General features: G+C 41.3%; 1 protein-coding gene across 2 annotated transcripts in view; it reads right to left on the bottom strand.

Moving 5' to 3' along the window:
- The window catches only part of GCH1 (GTP cyclohydrolase 1), a 36,898-nt gene extending 17,720 nt beyond the window's left edge, over window positions 1-19,178 (bottom strand). The window contains exon 1 of one of the 2 annotated variants that reach the window (XM_033108284.1): window positions 18,678-19,178. In XM_033108284.1, coding sequence (XP_032964175.1) covers window positions 18,678-19,017 — 340 coding nt within the window. In that variant the 5' untranslated portion in view covers window positions 19,018-19,178. The remainder of the gene's footprint in view (window positions 1-18,677) is intronic. The other variant, XM_033108285.1, reaches the window with a different exon arrangement.
- Window positions 19,179-20,093: the final 915 nt, after the last annotated feature.

Here is a 20,093-nt window from a genome sequence, read left to right as displayed (position 1 = left end):
GTATTTCAAGGAATTGGGATACCCAATCTACAAAGTCTGATGAGACAGAGAAGGGAGGAGATGAGTAGAGCTTGGCACCCACCTACAGCTATTCCCCTCAGAAAGGCAGGCTGCGGAGTGAGTCAGTCACAGGGAAGATGTGCAAATGCCCACCCACACAGCCTGACCTTCAGTGGCTCCACTGCTACTAGAATAGAGGCTCCCAGATATTGAGTCATAATTTAACTACAGTTATCATCCCCTGAGTCAGGCTATTCTGAGACACGTTTGACTGTGTAGTAGAAAAGTCATTAGTGTAGTCAACAAAAAAGTGAACATATGGGATTTAGATACACACACAAACATGACACCCCGGTTAGGAGAGGCTGAGAAAATACAGCAAGGAGAAGGCTCAGTGCCCTTCTTTAAGTAAACACTCCTTCTCCAAAAGCAGTCTTCTATTCTGAATTCTCTGCTCTAACCTTCAGTCATATTTCTGAAAGAAGTCCAAAAATAGATCCTTAGCGCTCTCCAGAGTATCCTACATTTCTCCAAGATTTTAATATAACATTATTGCAATGAATAGCTTACTAAAATCTTAGCCACGCAAGGAATCTCCTGAAAGAAAAATTAAACAAAAAATATTTCTTAAAGAAAGAGCAAAAGAAAACGGTGAAATGTAGGAAGCAGTCATTTGTTTTCTCTGGCAAAGAATAAGAACATCCATTCTAAGCTCTGACAATGATCATATGGCCTATATTAAAAGCTGGCCCTTGAGTTAGGCTAAATTAGCACTCGGTTCCATCACTAACTAGCTGTTGGACCTTGGGCAAGGCACTTTGTGTCTCAGTCTTCTCACCTATATAATGGGAATGAAAAAAGTACCTACCTCACAGGGGTATCCTGAGGATTAAATGAGATAATCCACTTATGTTTAGAATTACGCAGGTGAAATAAGTGGCAGTTGTTATTATAATTATGATTGAGGGAGTTGCTAAATTATGTGTCCCATGCACACTAATCTACATCAGAATTTCAAAGGTAATAATGTGCTTCTAAGAGACAGACTACAGATAAGGAAAAAATAGTAATTTTACAATGGGCAAACCTGGCAGACATTCCCTTACTCAAGTGATCAAAGTTAACTCCACCAGTAATAAGACGTATTTGATGCTGTGCAGCTCCTGATAGAATATGAGAAGGGCACATCACCTCTGTGGTGTTCTTCCCCAAAATCTGTAACTGCAGCCTAATCACCAGACAGACTGAGCGACATCCTACACAACATCTAAGTACTGTGGTTCCCCCAAAATAAGACTTAGCCGGACAATCAGCCCTAATGCGTCTTTTGGAGCAAAAATTAATACAAGACCCAGTCTTATCTTACTATAATATATTTACTATACTATTACTATAATACAATATTTTACAATAAGACTGGGTCTTATATAAGACCGAGTATAATATAATATAGTGTAATATAATATAATATAATACCGGGTCTTATATTAATTTTTGCTCCAAAAGACGCATTAGAGCTGATTGTCCAGCTAGGTCTTATTTTTCGGGAAACACGGTAAGTACTCTTTAAAAAAAACATGGAAAGACTGAGGAGCTATCACAGATTAGAGAAGACTATAGAAACATGACAACTAAATCCACTGAAAAAACTAAAGTCTGTAGTTTAGGTAACAGTATTGTACCAATATTAGTTTTTTAAGTATTGATAACAGAGGAAGCTGGGAAAGAGTATATAGAAACTCTCTGTACTATCTTTGTAATTATTCTGTGAGTCTAAAATTATATCAAAATAAAAAAGTAAAAAAAGAAAGAAAGCAATAGGACAATGTCCATCAACTAGGACGTATAAACAATGGATCACTACCTAGCAATAAAATGGAATAACTACTAATACATGTACTAAGATGGCTGAATCCTCCAAAGAATTATACTAAGTGAAAGAAGTCACACACAAAATAACTACGTATGAGATCCCAGGAAAGGTAAATACAGTGATAGCAAGCAGACAGATGGTTTACCAGGGACCAGAAAGGTGGGTGAGAGAGGATTGGCTACAAAAGAAACTTTTTTGGGTGATGAAAACAGTCTATAAGTTCATTGCACTGGTGGCTATACAACCGTATGTATTTGTCAAAACTCAAATTGCACACATAAAGTTGGTGAATTTTATTGAATTTAAGTTATACCTTAACAGAGCTAACTTTTAAAAATAAAAATTTAAAAACCTGTAGTATAATATACAACCTTTGGTGTAAAGAAAGGGGGAGATGTGAACGTATGCGTACTGTGTTTCCCTGAAAATAAAACTGGGTCTTACATTAATTTTTGCTCCAAAAGATGCATTAGGGCTTATGTTCAGTGTATTTCATCCTGAAAAATCATTCTAGGGCTTATTTTCCAGTTAGGTCTTATTTTCGGGGAAACACGGTATATACATGTGGTTATCTTCAAAAAGAAACACTGAAAGAATAAATCAAAAAGCTAATAAAAATGATTACCCATAAAGAGAACAGGGGAGAAAAGATAGGGATAGAAGTGAGACACCTTTGAATATAATTTGTTATGCAGCTTTGACTTTGAAATCATGTAAATGTTTTACACACTCAAAATTAAACCAAAAAGAACAAAACTAGCGACCGTCATACTTAATACTTTGTGTGGTAATGGAACAGTAACGTGTTGCTTATAACCCACTTCATTAAAATGAACCCAGCCTATAAACTTGACCTAGCCAAATCATTTTTCTTCAATAACAAAGTTTCCCTGCTATATTTATTTATGTTTTGCTCCAACATATCTGAAAGCCACCATCTGTGGCTAATAAGAACAAAACACTATCACAGATTGTTTTAATTTCCTGCCTGTTATCAGTAGCAAGAAGGTAACCCTGGAAACAAGGATTTATGGCATTCTATTTCCTACTGTTGGTCATAACCAATAAAGAAAACCAAAGCAGCCTCCAAAAGTTAAAGTTTTGTCTACAACAACACTACATACAAAAAAGCATAAAAGCATACTTTTCTCCTGTCATTCATGACAATAAGTAACCCTGCTGGGCAGCCGTCTCTCAAGTATTTAGTGCCTGCCTAAAAGTACAGTAAGGCAGGCCCACTATATGAACCCCAGCCCTTATTTAAGTACGCTTTAAAGCAGGGGGTCTCAGACTCCCCAAATGGGCTTGTTAAAACACAAATCACTATACCCCACCCTCAGAGCTTCTGATTCAGGCCTGGGTGGGCCTGAGAATTTGCATTTCTTACAAGTTCCTAGAAGACGCTAATGCTCCTGGTCTGAGAACCACTTTGAGAGTCTCTGTTTTGACATCTTTCGTGTTTGGGGCTACAACATAGAATCAACACCTTCAAAAGGCTTCTACTCAAACAAAATATATATTAAAAAACAGGTTTCTGCTGGGGTAAATGGTAGGGGTGGGGGCAAAGGAAAAGGAAACTCCTGGGAGATATCCCCACAAAAGGAAATTTTTATGTAATGGAGTTTCTTTTGAATGAGTAATAACAGGAATTAGCACTATCTAGGGCAGGGGTGTCCAAACTTTTTTCAATGTTTTTCACCAAGCGCCATATGCAGTAAAATACACAAACAGCCGGGCCACTCACTCAAGGTGAAGTACATATTGCCTCACCTGGTTTATTTAAGTAAACTAAATATATTTTTGGAATTTGCTGCGGGCCAATTAACAATGGATTGTGGGCCACAGTTGGCCCGCGGGCCGTAGTTTTGACACCCCTGATCTAGGATGTTTCGTGATCAGCACCAAAAATTGGAGATCTCCGAGGCAGCCAGAATTTCACACCTGATGCATCTTCCGGGAGGACAGTGTTAAAAGACGATGGAGTGTAGTGTAGATGCCTGACCACTGCGCTGTACACCTGAGGCTGAAGCTGACTAACAATGAATGTCAACTATAATTTAATACATATATGGTCACAGTACAGCATAGGGAATAGAGTCAGTGGAACTGTAACAGCTGTATACGATGTCAGAGGGCTAGTAGACTGGGGGAGGGAGGTTATCACTGTGAGCGGTGTAAATGTCTATTACATTGTTTTGTACACCTGAAACTAATTTAAAAATATCTATATATAATGGAAGAAGGCAGACATCCATCCTAAGGGGTAGGAATGGAGTCTGCCCATTCATTTTAGAATTAAGAGAAGACACAGAAAGCAAGAGCTAAGCAGGCATCAAGCCTCTTTGCTCTTGGCTGAAATTAAAGCAATTCAAGGTGCTGCTAAAGATAAGCCCACCCTGATTCAGTGGAGAAAGGTCTGAATCACTGGCCCAAACCTGCCCAACCAAAGCTGCTTCTACCAGCACACAGCACTTATTTCATTCCACCTCCTGGTATTACTGTTATGTGTGCTAATTTCTCCCGACCTGGGAAGTAAGCGTTGTAGCTTAAGGCTTGGGAGTTTCCACACAGTGTCCTGTATGCCATGCACAGAGCCAGAGTTAAATATAGATCTTCCATTTTATCCAATTAATATGTCAGTCTGTATCCTGTGATTTACTTCCTTAAAATAGATTTAAAGAAGGGACGCCAAAGAAACTCGTGGAAACAGGAACATAACAATTCTTATTACAACAGTATTGGTAACAGCAAATATTAAGACTTTAAATGTGTATCAGAAAAAATTATTAGACAGTTTGGGTAGAGTCAAATAATAAAATATGGCCATGCAGTGAAAGAGAGTGAATCTGAGCTGCATTTATAATTTCCTGAAACAATGTCCAATTAAAAGAGCAAGTATCAGAAGCAGTAACAGATATATAAAGTATGTTCCATTTAGATGAAGTAGAAATGGTATTATGTGTTGTTTGTGGACATACAAATAAATGAAAATATTACAAAAGGCATGAGGGTTACAGATCAAATTCAGAATAGTGGTTAACTCAGTAGATGGAAGGTAACGATCAGAAAGAGATAACTATGAAGATTTATTTGTATTTTTTTAAAGCAAAATACTAAGATTTGTTGAAACTGGATGACTGTTGATTAAACTAGTTCTTTATACTTTTTCTTGTATATTTGAGACATTTCATTAATGAAAAAGAATTTTTTTTTTTTTTTTTTTTTTTAATTTGAGGTGGTCATACACATGCTGGTGTTCTGTTTTCTTCCTGGAAAAAAAAAAGCAAGAAACTGGGGTTACCTTTGCAGAGAAAGGCCTGGGGCTTCGGAGGAGCATGACACAGGAAAGACACAGCCTACTTCATGCAACCCTGCCAACTCCTTCAGAAACCTCCCTAAATCACAATCTGCAATTAGACAAAGCCTTCTGCCCTAAGGGTAGTGTTCAAACCTTTTGCTTTCTGCTTTCTGTTTGAAAAACGTGTCCTACGAGTTAGGAGCAACAACAGTGTTAAAACAAATTAAAAGAGGGAAGAAAATCATTATCTCTGCTTTCATTTCCATCATGAGGGTTCACCTTGTTAGCACTTCCAAGACTCACAGCTTTCTGCACAAGACAGAGCTAACATTTGTAAAACTTCGCCAAAATAAGCACGAACCCAAACATTCCACCGACTGACATAACGGCAGAAACTCAGATGCGTTTAGACAACCGTTCACACCATCTGCTGGCGTAGGCAGAGCTGCCGCACAGCTTTGATACCATCCGTGAACTTATTTCCTAAACTCCAAGCGTGTGAGCAGGAAAGATCCAATGCATCGCAAAGAAGGTAAAAGTTTGGTTATTTTGGAAATTTTCACTCCTGTCATCCTTAGCAGGTAATTTCCCATGTTGCTTTTAAACAATTAAAATACAGCTAACACAACATGGATGAACCTTGAGGGCATTACGCGAAGTGAAATGAGCCAGACAGAGAAAGACAAGTACTATATGGTATCACATATGTGGAATCTAAAAAAAACCAAACTCGTACAAACAGAGGAGAGCGGTTAGTTACAAGGGGCTGGGGGGGTAGGGGGGGACACATGGGGAGATGTTAGTCAAAGAATACAAACTTCCAGAGAGAAGATGAATAAATTCCAGGGATTTAATGCACAGCTTTTTTATTATAGTTAACAATACTGTATCACGTACTTGAAAGGTGCTAAGAGAGTAGATCTTAAGTGTTTTCATCACAAAAAATAAATGGTAATTATGTGAGGTGACAGAAGTGTTAGCTAATGCTATGGTGGTAATCATTTTGCGATATGTAAGTGTACCAGATCAACACATCATGCACCTTAAACTTACACGTTAGCAATGATATGCATGCTTCATTTAGCAAATATAGTACTGGTGAGCTATTCCCATCCTCTCATAAACGTGATGTCTATTGGTGAGGGGCAATTTTGTATACGAAGTTATATTTATTAAGTAAGACTTTTTTCTTGATTACAGCAGTAACGTTCATTGTAGTTTATTGGTAAGATACTGAAATACTGAAATGAAAAAATGGAAACACAATCTCTCTACCCAGACACAATTAATTAACTGGCTCTTAGGGAACCAGATGCACAATGGTTCAAGAAGTAGAATGGTAAAATAGAAAGAATGAATTAAGAGAGTCGCAAGACCTGAGGTCTCATTCAAGCTTTGTGAAGACTATGACCTGGGCTACAGGGTCCTCAAGGTAAGAGGATGGTTTTAGAGAAGGAATTTAACAGGCTCCCAGGTTCCTGGCTTGCACAGCTCTGGGGATGTTGAACTCAGTGATGAATTAGGACAGAGTTACCCACCCAGCCCCCGGTCAGTGTTTGAGATATGCATAGTGTCTACTAGCTTTCCATACTGAAGGAGGGGGAAGCACCTGTTTTAAACTATTCAAATGTATTGATGGATAAAACCGAAGGCTGCCAATCACACACATTATTAACACTCAAAGTTATCCAAGCCAAAGAACTCTCATTCTGGTCTCAGTTTACTACTCTGAAAATTTGTGGTAAACCAAAATTAGAATTTTAGAAGGCTATCTAAGGAAAGAAACAGACTGTGTTCAAGGAGTCATCAAAAAAAAAGAAAAAGAAAGAAAGAAAGAAAAAAGATGCACACTTGTCAAATTTAGTTTTTTAATTGGATAATTTTGTATAGCTTTCACAATCCAGCTGTTAAACTGAAAACGGAATTTACAAAACAGATGGTGGTAACAAGGTCTGTTCTAAAGAAAGAACACACCAATCTGATAAACTATCCATTTGCTTCAAAAGCCTTTAATGGGCTCAGCCCTTATCATCCTAACTTCACTTATGCCATGAGATTTCATATAGACTGATGTTATGGAACCATCTGTAATCCTATCCAATGAATAAGTACCAACAGGGTTTGCAAGCCACCATCATTAGTGACAAATGATAAGGGAGAAGGGATCATCTTTCCGAATAGTGACTCCCAGATATAGCCAATCCCACGGCACTTTGGCAAATACAGCTTCCCAAGTCACCCTGAGCAAGTCTGGTTCACTAGGTATGGGGGTGAGCTGAGGACTATGGCTTAAAAAACCCAAGTGATGCTGATGACCAGTCAGGCTGGGAGCATAGATTCTCTAGGGGTGGGAGAGGATGAGGATTGACAATGGACTACTGGCCCTAATTTGCTGTTTAGGAAGGCCAGACATTGGGTAATATAATTCCTCACCATAAATCCTCACTGCAGTCACCAAGTCAGGTGACAATTGCTGTGGAACACTGTGAGGTCTGCACACCAGCTGTAAAGGGAGGCTTAGAACAGAGACTGGTGGGGTAGGTGACAAGAGGGGGAGACAAGGGAAAGAAACTGGAGCCAACTTTATCTAGAGCAGGTAGCAGAAAGGACCCACCTGGTCCTGGGAAAAGAAAAGGAAGGAGGACCTTGCATAAGAAAGTTGTCCCCATATCCCTAGAAAAATATCAGCCACTTAAGAAACCGGTTGGGTTCTATGGCCAGCTCACTAGAAATCAGTTGATCAAGTTTGCACGGGCGGTCCTATACTAGTTTCTGAGCTGGACACAAATATATCAAACTGTGACCTCAAGAAACTTAACATCTGAGGAAATGAGAGGCCTATGCTTAAAAATATTTGGAGAATGACTAGAAACTAAACTACAAAAGCAATCGTTTACATAAAAAGTATGGGCTGAGAGAAATAATATGGCTATACTGAAGATAAAGATTTGACTCAGGCCTTAAGGATGGCTAGGAGGAAAGGAGAAGAGGGATTTCTAGAGCGGATAAGGAAGAGAGATACTATATGAGATGAAATACTGAAGTGAGATGAAATATTGAAGGAAACAACAAAAGGGTAAGTGGACTGCCTGAGTGGGTCTATGTATTGGGCAGAAAACATTTTCTCTTCTATTTTAGAGCACTTTTCAAATTAAATGTTACCTTTAGTTCATGACCTCAAGCCCCGCCACACTCTGCATTAGTCAAAACAGTTTTCATCCCCATTTTACAGATGAGGAAAGTGATGCTCTATTTGGAAACATTAAGTGCCTGCTGAGTGTGAGAGCTGGATTTTGACCCGTCCTTTGACTTCCAGATGAGAACCCTGATCACCAGCCACCAGAAGTCTGAACATGACCTACAAGAAGAATGGACTAAAGGGCTCGGAGAGGCCAGAGGGAAGAAACCCAAATCAGGAGTTGCTGCAGGTCACAGTCAACCATGAGGGGACAAGACCGACCTAAAGTAAATGACGGCAAAGGAAACAAAGAAAGTAAGTCTGATTTTTTTTAAAAGAAAAGTAAAATTAGTTATAAACATGGAGGTTAATTGAGGAGATGGTCAAGCTAACTGCTACCCAGGAGAGAAGATAGAAAGAGTGGCCTGATAGCCAACGAGTGCCAGAGCCCAGAGCTGGTGGACATCGTTCGCAAAAATACTATTTTATCAACTATTCCCTTGGTTTATACAAGGGAAACATCAGTAATTTAATGCTACTTTGACCTTTACTTTTGGAAATCAAACCGAAACAGTTTCAGGGGGAAAAAGAATCCCATTGAACCTTCAAACTAATAATAATAAAAAAAAAGGCCTTTAAAAAAAAAAGGAACTTCTCTATAGAAGTTTATCCTAGGAGACCAGTAAAGAATCACTTTTCAAACCAACCAGAGTCTTTAAATTTTCAAGACCAAACATTTTGTGTCTCCTGGTTGTGATACTGCATGAAGAAAACAGCATTTCTGCTACAAATGTTTCCCCTGAATTTAATCAAGTCTTTAGACCTGACTTCCAATTTCCAGGAATATGAGGGACAGAGAAACAAGTTAAATGGAAACAAGAAGAAAATCAGACAACTCCCAAAGGTGAATTATCTTAAAGGACAACCGACAATCTCTGCTAAATCAGTGTCATATAGGGTGCAGGGGATGGTGGGAGCAAAAGGTAGCAGAAACTCTTCTAGATTAAAACCTAGCAATCAAATGCAAATGCATGGATCTTGAGTGGGTCCTGGTTTGAACAAATCATGAGTAAAAGATATTTGGGACAACTGGGGATGTTTGAATATAGATTAGGTATTAAATATAAAAGAATTAATCATTTTACTAAGCATAGCATAAGTATCGAGGAAGAAAAAACTTTCTAGGGTGACATTTCACCTCTAAATACACATCTCTGATTTGCTCTCAGTAAAAGAATAAACCATGCCAAAATGGAAAAATGTTAATTTTGAATCTATGTAGTAAGCATATAGCTGTCCATTATATAATTTTGTCAATTTTTGTATTTGAAATTTTAAATAAAAAGTAAAAGTGAAATAAAATGTCATGATCCTAACAATGTTAGTTTTCTTGGTATTACTCTTCTACCAACTAATCCAACAGCTCCTCTTCTCGATGATGTGAAGCCGTATCAAAACCTCAAGTGCTAGGATGACTAGCAACTGCTTATCCTAGTCGAAGTCTACAATACTCCTGAGGGGAAAGTCTTTAAATAAAGCCTTTGTCTCACCTAAGGGGCTAGAGGTTAGAAGACCACAGACCCTAAAGGACATACAGATGAAGAACCTTTTCAAAAATCTGCGTCATAAGGAAAACAAGAGACCTGTTACCATGGAAACTATCTGAGCCGGCTTGAACGTTTCAAAGGAAAGCAGTGCCTCTGTCAAGAAAAGAAGTCTGAGTTCTTTCCTTGCTAGGACCTCACTGGTCAGCTGCTAAAAGTCAACAGCATGGACGATGAGACAATCCTGACATGCCCATAGTGTAGAGACCTCAGTGTAAGACTCTGACTCCTAGTTCCACTCCCTCCCACTGCAGGCCAGAGCCATAAAAGTCTTGAAGTGACTTGTCTAGGGTTTTACCAGTTAGTGGGGATGCTGTGACTGGTCCATACCAGTTCTTCCCATTATACCAGAATGAGTCCTTGTTGACACACTAAAATCGTTTAAGAAACACCAAATGGACCTAGGATTTTATCACTGAACAAAATTTCTAACACACTAAGTATGAAGCTGAAAGACTTGTGTCAGCCTCTTGTAAACTGCTGCACTTGTAAAGGACTCCACCCTCAAAATGCTCCGGGTATTGTGGTGGAGGGGGGAATAGAAACAGACGGATATTATCATGAAAGGGAAAAACAGCAGGGATAAGCATGGCCTCCCTTGAGGCAAATCCTGAAGGCAACACCAGCTGGAGGCTGTCAGCTAACCACTCCTTGAAGCTGAAAGGCAAATTGTTTCTGAGAGGTAATCAGAGTGCCACACCTCCAGGGTTGCCTGTACTCGAACAGAAACACTTGTATTTTCAAGGGGTGGTCAGTTAGAGAGGTGTGAACTACGGCAGCTCACCCTTAATCTGAAGTTCTACAAACTCCTCCCTGAGTTCACAGCCTCTCATTTGAACTCTAACACCTTCATCACCCAGCGCCTTCATCACCGCTTGTGAACATCTTATTACAAGTGCATAAACTATAAAATAGGTAGCATTGCATTTAAGCTATGTGAGGGAGAAATGCCTCGTGTGGGGTGTCTGGCTGTGGCCTCTGTTGAACTGGGCCTGGATTCCTACTTAGAACAAATTAAAACTAATACATGTACATAAAACATGTCATGCCTCACGGCAAGAACCATGTACTCTTAGCAAAGCGCTTCACTGAAATAGCATTGGGACCAACCGAACCTCAACAATATTCAACCCCGAACTCAGCAACAACCAACTTCCTTACCTAAACCTGGTTGCTTGTTCACAGAAGTCTAGATAGGCCATAGCTGTTGATAAAGTGGGTTCAGGGGATCCCTCAAGGTTAGCAACCAAAACCAAAAAAGACAGTCAAGAAAAATTAGAGGAAGAGAGCAGAACAAGCCTCATGTACGGCTTCTGTCTCGGTCTCCAGCTCCAGTATGGGAATGAGACAGAGCGGTTTTTCAAGACACACTATGTATGCGCCAAACTAAAATACCAAACTGCCCCTCATGAGGAGATGGGGATGGAAGATTAGAAAAAAATGCTGGCAAGAACCTCGAACACAACATTTCACAGCTATGGTGAGGAAAGACAAGATAAAAATCAAGTTTTCAGAAGGAAGAGACCTATTCGATTTTAGTAAAATTGCATTGGCACTAATGCGTTGGAGCAGGACAAGCTAGGAGGCAAGGCAGCCAGTTGCGAAGTTATTGTACTTCAGGTAAGAAATGACTAAGAGTCAGAACAAGAGAAGGTAAGACAGAAAGAAACTTGGAAGTACGAGTATCAGGATTTAGAGCAAGAGTAACCAAGGGAACAATGAAAAAGGAGAATCTCAGATAAAAACAAAGGACCAGATTATAATGGCTAGACAAACTAGCAATGTGTGTTCAAGTCAAGTTCCCTAGAAAGGCTGAATGGCCAGATGGACTTTAAAACATCAAAGGAAGGAGCCAGCCCTAATGCCTCCCATACTGATCTTTAAAGTTTAAAATAAACCTAATTGCTTTGAAAGCTTTGTTTAATTTTAACTCTATGGTACAGTCAACTATGACTATTAGTGTATTCTTTTTCTTCTACAACACTTAGACCATAATCTTCTCTAAACTAACATGGACTATTTCTGCTACAAAAAAAAAAAAAAAAGGAAAGAAAGAAAAGAATTTCCTTCTGACTTCAGCTCAAAAGTTACCTTGTCCATAGTCACTCGTGGTTTCAAGTCTCTCTGCCTGCCAGAAACACCTGCCCTCCTCTGACCAGGCTCTTCCCTTTGATACCTAAGGCTTTCATTCACCAGCACCTAGTCTGTTGCTGCCTTGATACACACACAGAGAAACTCACTTGATCCTGACAGTCAGGAAAAAATACCTCAAAAATTTTTAGTTTTCTATAATTTGTCAAATTTAGATTTCTATAATTTGTGAAATTATAGAAAAACCTAAAGTCCTACAATCTGACTTCTGACCACATTGAACTATTAAAACTACTAACATCACCTTCAAATCGAATCTCAGTACCATTGCTAACACATACAAAATTTCTATAGCACTTCATATATGCTGGGCATTTGTCTTAGCACTTTATGTGTACGAACTCATTTAATCCTCATACTAACTCTATAAGATGGGTGAGTACTATTAATAGCCCCATTTTACAGATGAAGCAATTGAGGCACAGCTGTTAACAGGATGTGAAGCCAGGCATTCTAGCTCAAGCCAATACTATGTCTCATGACCTCTTTGTTTTGTGCCTTGTTCCTTTTGAAACCGTTTTCTGCCAACAGTTACACTCTTGGATGTCCTGCCTCTGATACCACCCTTCTGAGCTATCTCTGCTGCTGCTCCTTTCACTTTTCTCACTATCTCAATGCAGACATCTCCTAAAGTTTAGGCCACTCATCTCCTCCTCTTATGCGCTGGAGGAGCTCAGGCACTCTTCTAGCTTCAACGGTCAGCCTTATACTGATAATCCACAAATGTAAATCTCTAGCCTTAAACCATCATGCCATCTCTCGGCCTGTTTAAGTCACTCTTTTCCTGTGCACAAATGCAAATTCTAACTACCCTTATCTCAAAATCTGTCTAGTTGCTTGTAGTGCATAACAGTCCAGAATTTAGAGGTGTACAACTATTTTATTATGTCCTTGGATTCTGTAGGCAGGAATTTAGACATGGTACAAACAATGTCTGGGGCCTCAATGGGGATGACTAGTCAGCTGAAGGCTGGAATCACCTAGAAGAGTTTTTACTCACATGTCTAGTGCTTGATTCAAGTTAGCTATTGGGACCTCAGCTAGAGCTATCAGCCAGAATACCCACATGCGGCAGAACTTCCTCACATGGTACGGCAGCCTCAGAGTAACTGGACTTTTTACATGGTGGCTCGGGGCTCCAGTGTCCCACATTCTTAAAGCACTTTCCAATTAATCCAATCCCACAATTCTTCCTCGCCACAAAGGAAAGAATATATTAAGCACCAGGTGCTTTTTACATACTTTCTTATTTCTTATAAGAGCCAAGGTAAAACAGGTATTACCACCCTTGACAAAAAGGGAAAGATGACAATTAAGTATAGAGACATGCCGGTAATTATACAGATAAATGATATGGTCACATTCAAACTCAGGTTCTTTCTATATGCAATAAAGATCACAATGAAGGTCAAGTTTGCAAATATACATATTACTATTTTTCTCTAATTTCAGGGTAAAAGTTTTCAGTAGCCAGATTTTTTTCTTGCTGGCTAGCCATTAGGAAGAGTTGTGTTTGTTTTACTCCTTGATTTAAGACAACTTTGTCACAATATGTTTAACTTATCTATTTGAAAATACATGCATATACTTCAAAAATAAACAAAACTGACAATACAGTGGAAGGTCTTGCTTCCACTCTTGTCTGCCATCTACCCCGTTCATATCCCTAATTAATATGTAACCACTTATGTATCCTCCAGTTCTTCATGCCAATATAAACAATTTTGTCCCCACCTCCTTATCTTTTTCCTACAAAATATGTACAACTCTTCTGTGTCATTATTCACGCTAAGGGACTAGACATTTAGGTTGCTTCCTTTCAAGGCTGCAGTAACTAACCTTGAACGTATATCATTTCCTGTATTCAAGTATCTATATAAGATAAATTTCCAGATCCAGGATTTTCAAGTAGGAAATACACATTTGTATTTGATCGATGTTGCCCTATTATCCTCCATAAGGATAGTTACACTCTAAAAAATAGTATTTGTTTCCCTATAACTTCAATAACAGTATCAAATTTCTGCATCACATCAAATAATGCAGTATCAAATTTCTGGACTTTTGTCAATCTAACAAGGAAAAAATGTAGCTTGGGGTGGTATGTGTGCATTTCTTGAGGGTGAGGTCAAGCAAGCATCTTTCCATGTGTCTCAGAGCCATTTGTATTTTTTTTCCTGTGAAGTGTTTACCTGTCTTGCCAAGTTTTCAACTGTGTTTTTGGCCTTTCTCTCACATTAATTTCTAGCATCTCTTTTTATATTAGTGTGATCATCCTGTTGTCTACAATATCAGGTGTTTGTATTTCTTCCGCTTGTCATTTGACTTCATTTGTGTTGGTATCTGAGATGTGAAAATTCTTTGTTTTTATATAGTGAAAGTTATAATTATTTTTTCATGGCTTCTAGATTGAATTAGGTGGATCTAAATGTAATTAGGTAGATCTAAACTGCAGAATTAAAGAAATGTATTAAGGACATTAACAACCTTACATATTTTCAGCTTTATTTTAAATACTTTTAAACTAAACCAATAATTACAAAGAAAACCTAGAGTTCCCATACACCTTCTTTAGAGAAGAACTCCAGTTAATAAATTCAGAAGAAATTAAAGAACCAAGCATCATTATTTTGCAGCTTCTAATAGACCCTGGATCTAGGCAATCACCAATGGCTACTAAAACCAGCAGGTAAAAGGCTGGTTAAAATGAAATGGGATAGCAATAGATTCAGATGAGCTCTAAATCTCATCTGAAGGCCACCCTGCGATGCTAGATTCAAAGGATAGCCAGTTCCTGGGAGAGGTGAGTGTCTCTTCCAGCCCTCCCTCCCAGCCCTGAAGCTACAGCCCAATGGTGGACAGTAACCAGGCAAGTTGTATACATCCATGATAAAGCACACAGTGGAAAGTAAGAGAAAGATGCACCAGGCACTTTTGAAGAGAAGCTACAGGGAAGGGGGAACTGACAAATTCCCCAAAACACCAGAAGTTAGTTTTCAATTTATTCAGGAAGAACTGAAAAAAAAATAATAATAATTTGGAAAATGTAAAATATCAACTTTTTTTTATATTTTACAACACTTATGTCAATACTATTAACCAAGAACTAATATACAAAGATGTAAAGTATCTTGTTTACAATCATAGAAAAATGATAGATTCAAAGAAGTTTGTTTCTGTTCAAAATAATCTAGTCATTGACATATGCTGTCTTCCAAAGAAATAAAAATTAGAGATTGTGCAGGATCGTTTTCTCTATTACTGTTCTATATTTTCTACAGATTTAAAGTATCCTTCCTTCTCTCTCCCACCCAGGTTGGTGCCAGGCCTGGACCACCACCATCTCAGGTTCAGTCCTTTAAGTTCAGCACCAGCTTTGGCATCCTTTCCTCTCCTCTCTTCTCTTTAACGATGTACCTCGAAGAAATGGATAGTAACTCCTTAAGTGTGATCCTCTAGATAGAGGCTTTCAAACTTTCCACCACAACCCACAGTAAGAAACACATTCTACATCGGGGGTCAGTACGCACCAGAAAAAGTCATACCTACAAAACCTACACAGACATTCCTCAAAACATGTACCCTTACTGTATGTGATAGACTGATCTTCTCCATTCTACTCCACCTTTTTTTTATGCTGGTGACCCAACTATTAGGTCACAATGCACAGTCTGAAAAGACTTAGATAAGATACACTGACATGAGGTGTGATCAAACAACACGGTGACTATTTACATTAAAAAAAAATTTATTACAGTAAAAGACACATTGCCATTAATCCCCCTCAATATAGTGATGTGTGACACGGAGCGTTGTCATGATGGACGATGATTTACGGCACACTTTAAAACACACCTTCTCTCAATCTTAGCTCACCAGACTGACTGCACCAAACAAGGTGAAACTTGTCACACACTGTTACTAAGGTTCGATGTGCCACTTCTTGTATTGAAGATCCCTGCCTTCCCGTAGGATGGCACTCGGGATCAGCATTGTATGTTGTGATCACAGTGGAAAGGCTCCGTGTCACACATCACTTCTGGTATGGCAATTTCTGTCAAATAAAAACATTACGGTATGTCCTCATCAACCTTATTTACCAGATTTGGTACTGTGAGACTTCTGGCTCTTCCCCAAAGTGAAAATGATTCAGGACATCGAGGCAACCATGACAGAGCAACTAAAGACACTGACGAAAAAAGACTTCTAGAACTGCTTCAGAATGTGGCAAGAATGATGGGATAAGTGTGTTCGAAGCAAGAGGGAGCATTTTGAGGGGGATTAATGGCAACGTGTCTTTTACGGTAATCATTTTTTTTATTTAAACATTTCCCATATTTGTTGATCACATCTGGTACATCTTTCTAAGTAGCAACATAAGGAAGTGGTTTTCAGGGTGGCTTGATTCAAACAGCTCTACCAGGAAGCTGTCAACCTCTCTGCCTCGGTTCTTTGTTATGGGGATAAAAGAACAGTATTACCTCAAAATGAACCATTAACCAAGATCATCCACACAAAGCACTTAAGAGCATAAAAAGTATTCAATTAATGGCTGTTAATAATTATTAAATGATCCGTGGACTTTTTTATTGTGATAAATATACATAAAATTCATCATTTTAACCATTTTAAAGTATACAACTCAATGGTATTTAGTACATTCACAATGTCGTGCAACAATCTTCACTCTTTAGTCCCCAAAAATTTTTACCCCAAAAGGAAACGCAGTACCCATTCCAACTTCCTCCCCAGGCCCTGGCAACCTCTAATCTGCTTTGTATCTCTAGGTCCACAGACTTTTTAAATAATAAAGTAACATTTGACTAGAGAAGTTTTCTAAGGTAGAATGAAGTGTTCTTTGGAGTGCTTAGTCCTGTGGCTCATAAGAAACTTCTGCTAACCATTTCTTAGGTAAACCTTGTGAGCCACTTATGGGAATTCTGTGACCTGTCTTGGGGGTCAGAAATCTGTCTCTCCTGTGAATTCTGTTAGGGCAAGATTCCCAAAGCCTGGCCAGTATGGCAAGGAGACCACTTTCAGTGTCCACAAGAGGCAGAATAAGCAAGCCTCATCTATGAAGATGTTTCTTCATTACCTCATGGAACATCACCAAATGACTGAATATTTACAAAATGAATGTTTATTCTTCTGTCTTCGCATTTTGAAATTCTGCTTTTGAAGCTCTAAACTTTTATCATCAAGGCATTAAAAAAATGAACATGGACACAATTCTTGGCTTTGGGGTGTAGTATCATTTCCTTTTTGGGCCCATCCCTCTCACACTGATTTCCCACCCTTCCGTTGGGGTGTGGAAGACTGGGCAAAAATAACTTTGTTCTTCCCAGGACCTATTCAGGAGTCGCCAGATACTCGACCAGGGAAATAACAGAGGCAGGGAGATTACCTTGAAAAGCAGCACTGTTATTCTTTGACAAATTGTTAAGGCAGAAGGCATCTTAGGCCAAAGAAATAAATGTCACTACGAAGCACAGAAGGTGTACCTGGAGCACATCCTTGGTCTCAGCTGCAGAAGCCAGAAGCTTTTCTTTTGTTGTTTCGTTTCGTTATGTTTGTTTTAAACTGAAGACCAACACCACTCACCCAGCTAGGAGGCATCAAAGTCCTCATTTTCCTCCTCTCCACCCACCCACCCTGCGTCCCCTGAGTCCTGGGTGAAAGGCAGACCCTGGGTGATAGCACTGGGCCAATCCAGTTAATTTGGAGTGTGTGTGGGGGGGAGGGGAAGGGGAGGAAAGCGGGTGGTGGAGGGACTGGACTCCAGGTTCCAGAGTCCAGCGAACATCCCTGACTCCCAGAGAGGCACTTTATTACTTTTGGGGTTTTCGAGTGGGAGAGAGAAGACAGCGAAGGCTTTAAGCAGCACACTCACTCAAGAAACCTCACGCCTCAAATTCTGGGGAACCCCGTGCCCAGAACTGTACCAAATTCTGGAAAAGTCCTGAGCTAGAGTGAATTTGATGTGGACAGAAGTGAATTACAACTTTCTGAGAGCAGAGTGCCCTGATAAGTCAGAGAGAGCGCAGGTCCCGGAGTCTGCGGTGAAGGATCACCCGAGCGCTCCCAGCACGCGAGGCCAAGGCTTCACCACAGACCTATCACAAATGAAACCGCAAGAAAAGGGATGACCTAGAAAGCTGTCACTTCCACAAGTGCCCAGGTAATCCTTATCGTGGGTCCAGCACGTGCTTCAAGCATCCTGCTCTGGGCAGCCCAGTGACCGCGGTCTCGCCAACCCGAGGCTGGAAGGGCTGAGTGCCTGCACCAAGCAGGAAGGACCCTGAGAGGGTGGCCGCAGCGGGTCCCCAGGTGGAGAGGCCGCTGCCTCCCGGGGGGGCCGGAAATGCGTCCCACGCAGGGTTCTCGCCTTGGCTGGCAGGGGGCCCGGCCGAGGGTGGGGTTCGGAAGATGATGGCACTCCGCTCCCTCTGCCAAGAGTGAGGCAACTCCGGAAAGTTCCCGGAGTCTGCCCGCGCTTTCCGCCACCACCTCCTCGGCGTCCCGCACGCGGGAGCAACCCGCACCCGCGCCCTCGCGATCGGCTGGCGCACTGACCTGAGATGGTCTCCTGGTAGCCCTTAGTGAAGAACTGCATGGCCGTGGCCGCCCTCCAGGGCGTCTTGAGCAGCCCCTGCCGCTGGGGGTTCTCGCCCAGCGAGCGCAGGATGGACGAGTAGGCGGCCGCCAGGTTAGGGAGGTTCAGCTCGTTATCCTCCTCGCTGCGAGGCCGCTCGCCCTTCCAGCCGTCCATCGCCTGGGCTCTCTTGGTCTCCGGCCGCGGCGGCTTCTCGGCGGGTCGGCTCGGCCCTGGCCGCGGCGGCTCTCCCTCAATGCACCCATTGCTGCACCTGGGGTCCCGCGACTTCGCCGGCTCTCGCACGGGGCCCTGCTCCATTTTCCCGCCGCTGCCGCTCGGGAGGAACCCAGGGACGCTTCAGAGGCTGCGACGAAACTTCGCCGGCTGCCGCGGTGGGCTGTGGTCGGAGTCACCTAAGGAAGGTAGGCGATCGGCCAGTGACACTGACAGGGACAGCCCTGGGCTCTTTTTTATGGGCTAGCTGCTCGGCCGGCGCCGCGGGGCGTTCTCATTGGTGGGTGCCGACTCGCGTCACGGCGCTCGCCCCGCCCCCAGCCCCGCCCCCAGCCCTCCGCCAGGCTCCCGGGAGCCGCGATGCTGCCGGAGGGGTTCGCGGCTGCGCTCCGCGGGGCGCAATTGGAAAAGGCAGCGAGTCACAGGCGGTGCAGCCGGAGGGTGCTCGAGGTCTTCCGGCGCCAGCCGGGAGAAGCGGGTCGGACTCCTGGGTTGTTGCGGGATGAACGGAATCCGAACGGTGACAGGTGGGCGCCTGGTCAGCCCTCTCCTCTTAGGTAAAGAGAACGCTGCAGCCGAAGTGCTCTGGTCCCTTCTTCCTGTGAAAAAATCAGCAAACAAGTGGCCTCGCGGGGGCAAGAGACTGGGTTAAGCTGTCAGTAAGAAAACCAATTCTTACGCTTTCAGGGCAGAGAATAGTATGACATGAAACTCTTGCGTTCGTTACCGTAAAATACGGGCAGCGCACCTGCCACCTAGGAGAATCCTCTGGTAGCTGTCAGGGACAGTGTTACACCAACTGGCACTTATGTGAGTCCCTATATCTAGGAAGATGGCATTTGTGGTGGCCAGAACTTTGACCCTGGAGAAATTGATTTGCAAACGAAGCTAAACTCCTTTCTCCTGATGTTGATACAAATTGTGAAACGTTATGGAGCAACTGGACTCTTAACCAGTGACATTTGCTTTGATTTTTAAGATTTAAAAAATGGACTTTTTCCTCACTTGAGGGATTATTTCATAATGCCAAAGGTGAGTTTTAAAACATGTATCGAATTATCTTATGATTTGCTCCAGAGAGTTCCTAATGCTGATTTTCTGACACATTAACAAGTATTAAAAGACTTTGGATCAGACATACCAGGAGGGAAGCCCCTGAA

Source organism: Rhinolophus ferrumequinum, chromosome 6 (genome assembly GCF_004115265.2).
Source record: "Rhinolophus ferrumequinum isolate MPI-CBG mRhiFer1 chromosome 6, mRhiFer1_v1.p, whole genome shotgun sequence".
Lineage (NCBI taxonomy): Eukaryota > Metazoa > Chordata > Mammalia > Chiroptera > Rhinolophidae > Rhinolophus > Rhinolophus ferrumequinum.
This window is presented reverse-complemented; position numbering and strand designations above follow the sequence as displayed.